General features: G+C 50.6%; 1 protein-coding gene across 2 annotated transcripts in view; it reads left to right on the top strand.

The window, feature by feature from the left end:
- Positions 1-648: 648 nt before the first annotated feature.
- The window catches only part of RICTOR (RPTOR independent companion of MTOR complex 2), a 187,585-nt gene continuing 182,233 nt past the window's right edge, over positions 649-6,000 (top strand). For both annotated transcript variants that reach the window (XM_048849236.2, XM_048849237.2), the window contains exons 1-2: positions 649-798; positions 910-957. In XM_048849236.2, coding sequence (XP_048705193.1) covers positions 750-798; positions 910-957 — 97 coding nt within the window. In that variant the 5' untranslated portion in view covers positions 649-749. The remainder of the gene's footprint in view (positions 799-909; positions 958-6,000) is intronic.

Below are 6,000 nucleotides of genomic sequence, written 5' to 3'. Positions count from 1 at the left end.
CACAATTTAAAAAAAGAAAGAAAAAGCCTCCAGCCCTCATGGTTACAGAGGAGGGTGAACACGTGTTTCAAGTCTACCCAGTAAACAATGACCCCAGGAAGCACTTAACCCCCCTCCCCTTATATATATAAAAAAACCTCACAATTTTAAGTCACATCTCGGGATTTTTGAATGCTGGGCTTTGCAATATTGTGAAAGACTCGGTGGGGGCGGGGAGCAGACAGCATACAAAGGTTTAGGAGCGAGCTAGGCGCTACGGAGAGGCCCCCAACTCTGCTGCTAAAGCTGTCGGGCCAGGGGACCCCCCACACCCCTGAAGGCGGCTGCCCCCATGGTGGACGTCATAAATCATACTAATGTGCAGGTGGTGAAGAGACACCCCCTGCCCTGGTGGGGAAAGGGGGCAGCGAATGGAGGGAAACGCCCCCTGGAGGGTGCCGAGGGAAAGCCCCCGAGCCGGGGCGGGGCGATGGTGTGTGTGTGTGGGTGGGTGTCCTGACGGCCTCCTCTCTCAAGGCGGGGGAGCCCAGGCCGGGACCTCGCTGAGCTCCGCCAGCTCCCCTCTGGCACGCCGGGGTCATTCCTTGGCGCCAGGCCCCGCCGAGCGCCCAGCTCCTCGCGCTCGCCGCCGCGCGTTCCCGCGCCCCCTCGCGACAGGCCGGTGGGGGCCGCGGGAGTCGTCGGCGGCGGCTCGGTCTCCTCGCGAGAGAGGGCGAGGTTTCCGGTGTTGTGACTGCGGGGCCGTAAACATGGCGGTGAACCTCCGCGCCCGCTCGCTGAGGCACCTCCGCATCCGAGGTAAGGAGCCCGGCTAGGCCCGGCGGGAGGCGCCGCTGCTGCTGCTCCCCCGGCCCCATCACTCCCTCCCCGCCCAGGTTAACGGGCTCTCCGCTTCTCCCCCCCACACAGGTCGGAATGATAGCGGCGAGGAGAACGTCCCGCTTGATCTCAGCCGAGGTAAGCGAGGCCGGGGGGGCGCCCCGTGCCGGGGTGGGCTGGGCCCTGAGGAGGCCGGGCTGGGGCATCGCTGGTGTCCTAGGAGTCCAGCCCCACCCTTGCCCCATGGGAGGTGGGTGAAACCCCGCCTCTAAGGCGCGGCCAGGGGAGAGGGGCCTGGGCCGGGGGAGGCATGTCCAGTCCCTCCCCTGGGCGAGGGGCTTGGGTGCGTCCCGGGGGTCCGCCAAAGCCGTGGGAGGTGGCTGCTCTGTGGAAAGGAGGGGCCTTGCAGAGTGAGTGCGTCCCAGGTGAGAGCGGAGCTGCTGCTCGTCCGCTGCCCTGGGTGGTGCCGCTGGCGATTATGAACTGTCGTGGGGGGCTAGACTTCTAGTCAGGGGATCAGTTTGTGCGTCGGTGTGTCACCAAACTGCAGGAGCGTAGGGATGCTATTTTCGGTCTTGGTCTGGACAGCTGTTGCAGGGAAGGGGTGAGATCTGGGGAGGGGGTATTGCTAGGTATGTAGAGCTCTCCTCCCCCACCTCCGTGTGTGTGCGTGCGTGTGCGGGGTGGGGGCGATGGGTTATTGGTAGACGTACGTTTACATCTAATGTACGTTTACGTCCTCTGGAGTTGTTTTTGAGAGACTCTTCTTCAGGGTCATTATTTGCTGGCTGCAGATGGGGCTGTTTACACCTTTTGGGGTTTGGACAGTTCTATTAATTTAGCCAGTACTCTAAACTCCAGTTGCCTTTCCAGAGGCTCCCCTGTTACTCCCTCCAGCCCAAATCTCACCCTAAATCAACGTGCAGCTCCACCTCATTTTGGCAGTGTTGTGTATCAGATCGTGCTTGGAATTGCTTCAGCATTTTCTGATGAATGAATTTTTGGCTGTGATAGATCGTATAGCCATCTCTTCCCATATGTACCTGGTTTGTAGGATCAGTTGTGGTGCTTAAGACTAGGGCTGTCAATTATAGTTCACTTAAGTGATGAATGAAAAACAAACAAACTAGATTAAAAGAATTAATCATCATTAATCACAGTTTTAATCGCACCGTTAAACAATAATAGAATACCAATTTAAATTTATTATAAATATTTTGGGATTTTTTTACATTTTAAAATATGATGATATCAGTTACAACACAGAACACAAAGTGAACTGTGCTTATTTAGAAAAGGAGTACTTGTGGCACCTTAGAGACTAACCAATTTATTTGAGCATGAGCTTTCGTGAGCTACAGCTCACTTCATCGGATGCATACCGTGGAAACTGCAGAAGACATTATATACACACAGAGACCATGAAACAATACCTCCTCCCACCCCACTCTCCTGCTGGTAATAGCTTATCTAAAGTGATCAAGTTGGGCCATTTCCAGCGCAAATCCAGGTATGGGGGTGGGGGGGTGAGAAAACCTGGATTTGTGCTGGAAATGGCCCACCTTGATTATCATGCACATTGTAGGGAGAGTGGTCACTTTGGATGGGCTATTACCAGCAGGAGAGTGAGTTTGTGTGTGTGGTTTTTGGAGGGGGGTGACAGAGTGAGAGAACCTGGATTTGTGCAGGAAATGGCCCACCTTGATTATCATACACATTGTGAAGAGAGTGGTCACTTTGGATGGGCTATTACCAGCAGGAGAGTGAGTTTGTGTGTGTGTGGGGGGGGGGGGGGGCGGAGGGTGAGAAAACCTGGATTTGTGCTGGAAATGGCCCAACTTGATGATCACTTTAGATAAGCTATTACCAGCAGGACAGTGGGGTGGGAGGAGGTATTGTTTTATGGTCTCTGTGTGTATATAATGTCTTCTGCAGCTTCCATGGTATGCATCCGATGAAGTGAGCTGTAGCTTACGAAAGCTCATGCTCAAATAAATTGGTTAGTCTCTAAGGTGCCACAAGTACTCCTTTTCTTTTTGCGAATACAGACTAACACGGCTGTTACTCTGAAACCTGTGCTTATTTAATATTTTTATTACAAATATTTGCAATGTAAAAATAAGAGATAGTATTTTTCAGTTCATCTCAGAAGTATTGTAGTTCAATCTCTTTATCATGAAAATGCAATTTACAAATAGTTTTTTTTTACATAACTACTCAAAAACAAAACAGTATAAAAATTTGGAGCCTACAAGTCCACTCAGTCCTGCTACTTGTTCAGCCAATTGCTAAGACAGACAAGTTCATGTACATTTATGGGAGATAATGTTGCCAGCTTTTTATTTACATCATCACCTGAAAGTGAGTACAGGTGTTCTCTTGGCACTGTTGTAGCTGGCGTTGCAAGGTAATTGTATGCCAGTTATGCTAAACGTTTTTATGCCCTTTGGTGCAATCTTCAAGTAGAAGCATGATCTTCTTTTCTTTTTTAAAATGCAAATATTTGTAATAAAAAATAATAATTGGGGCTGTCAACTGTAGTTTTGCATGTGAATAACTCAGAACACATTAACATGTTTTTTTAACCAGCATTAATCACCCACTAGGGTGCGGTGTTCAAGGGGTGCTGCTGTGTGCCTCCGGGGCATGAGTGCCCCTCCTCCTGCTGCCTTGCTCCACTGCTGCTCCTACCTCCTTCTCTCCCCCCCCACCCCATGGAGCCATCCCTGGGCAAGCTGCTCCAGACCCGGAGCCTGCTTTCTGTGTGCTGCGCTGAGCTGGGGTCAGGGAGCAGGGGGAACCTGTCTGCTGCTGGCTCAGGAGTGAGTGCTGCAGATAGCAACTGCTGCTGATTGAAAAAGTGTTCAGGCTCCTGAATACTCTGCTTAAAGAGACAATGCCCCCCAAAAATATACATACACACACACACACACCCTCCCCAACCAAAATATTTAAATAAATGGTGTTCTATTATTATTAAATGGTGCAATTAAAATTGTGATTAATCATGACAATATTTTTAATCTTGTGATTAATTGCAATTTTTTTTTATCGTTTGACAGCCCTACTTAAGACCTCTTTATTCTGGACTTCCTGTCACCATGTTATAGCTTAAGAAAGCACTTCATCTCGTAATTATTGTATGTGTTAGTTTGTTTCAAAGTTTGCTGACTGGCTCTCGTTAAACATACGTCCTTTTCTGTGGCAAAATATTACGATACTATAAAGACACTTGCTACACATTAATACTCCTGAAGGCATTCTGTGCCAAAAAAAATAAAAATGTTGTGCCAAAACATTAAAAATTCTGCGCATGATATTTTTAAATTCTGCAAGTTTCTTCAAGTTTCAATTAACAAATGCAGAGGCTCCAGCATCGTAGTGGGGAGCACAGGCCACTGGCTGCATGAAGATGGGAGATCACCCTGCAGCCTCCTCACCCCGTGCCCTGGACTCGGGTGAGGCTGCACCCGACCCTGAAACAGAACAAGGCCTGGACATATCCCAGAAACATGCTGGGGCCCTGCCCCTCTGTGCCAGGCGCACCACATGTGGGGCATGCAGGCTCAAACATTCAGACTGCAAGTATGGAGGGGCTCAGTGTGGGGGATCCTGATGTGGCGTGAGAGGATTCTGTGGGACAATCAGTGTACAGGCAGCTCAGTGGGGGGTCTAGGTGTGCAGGGGATCTGGATGCACAGAGGATTGTTGTGGGTCGGGATTCCAGGTGCAGGGGCAATGGGACTCTGCAGGGCCTTCCAGGTGAAGTGGTTGGGGCTCAGTGGAGGGGTCTGGGTGCTGGGGGAGTGTGGGTCTGGGTGAAGCTAATTGGGGGTCAGTGGTGTGGGGGCTCAGGGGGGTGCAGGGGCGTAGGACTCATCATGGTGAGGGTTTGAATGCAGGGTGGTCTGGGTTCAGGGGTTGGGATCCAGAGGCAGGGCTTCTGGGCGCAGGTGGCTCTAGATGGAGGGGTTGAGGATCAGTGGGGTAAGGTTTGGGTAGGAGAGCTAGGGAGGTTCTGGTTGTACGGGGGGAGGCTTGGTGAGGGTGTCTGGGAATGGGAGGTCTGGATATAGGGGGGTTGGGCGGATGGGGGAGCAGCTCCCTGTACAGCGACCCCTCCCCCCCACCGTAGCTGTGGAGTGATGGGGGCGGGAAACAGGGGAGGATGCTGAGCTTCCTGCAGCTGGGGGATGTTTCTGGGGGTGGGATAAGTCTTGCAGGGGAAGAGGAAGTCTCATCCTCTCCTGCCTCCAGCGCAGCTGGAACTAGCAGCTGGTCCTGGCTCAGGGTAGGAGCCACTGGGTGGGGCATCCCCAGCCCTGCTGTGATTTAGCTCTCTGCTGGCTGCTCCGGGTGCCTGAAAGGATGTTCCTGGGCAGCTAGGGAGTGGTGTCTGACTGCTCTTGCAGGTTTCTGGCAGGGAAGCACAGTGAAGTCATTTTTGTGCAGGGAAGCAAAGAAATCTGCGGGGGACATAAATTCTGCGCACATGTAGTGGCTCAGAATTCCCCCAGGAGTAACATTAATCAGCCATGTGTTAGGCAAATACAAAACCACTGCCTACCTAACATGATTGTAGAGGACTAACGTATACGTTTAACTATTTTTTGGGGTTTTTCTCTGCCTCTGTTGGAAAACAAATTGCCCTGCTGGCAGCATTGATATTTCCCCCGAAGTTTAAAGGCAAAAATGTTCTTATCTAAAGTTCTTGATTTGTGGAAGAGAATGAGGGTTGCAATTTGTATATAAACCTGGTTGTGCTGAGCTGATGCCTGTAATATAAGTAAAAAGAAAAGGAGTACTTGTGGCACCTTAGAGACTAACCAATTTATTTGAGCATGAGCTTTCGTGAGCTACAGCTCACTTCATCAGATGTATACCGTGGAAACTGCAGCAGACTTTATATACACACAGAGAATATGAAACAATACCTCCTCCCACCCCACTGTCCTGCTGGTAATAGCTTATCTGAGGGGTTGGAGCAAATGCGGTTGTCTCAGACAGAGACAAACACCTACAAGATCTCTGTCAAGCTTTCTTACAACTACAATACCCACCTGCAGAAGTAAAGAAACAGATTGATAGAGCCAGAAGAGTTCCCAGAAGTTACCTACTACAGGACAGGCCTAACAAAGAAAATAACAGAACGCCACTAGCGGTCACCTTCAGCCCCCAACT

The sequence above is a fragment of the Caretta caretta genome, chromosome 5 (assembly GCF_965140235.1).
Source record: "Caretta caretta isolate rCarCar2 chromosome 5, rCarCar1.hap1, whole genome shotgun sequence".
Classification (NCBI taxonomy): Eukaryota; Metazoa; Chordata; order Testudines; family Cheloniidae; genus Caretta; species Caretta caretta.
This window is presented reverse-complemented; position numbering and strand designations above follow the sequence as displayed.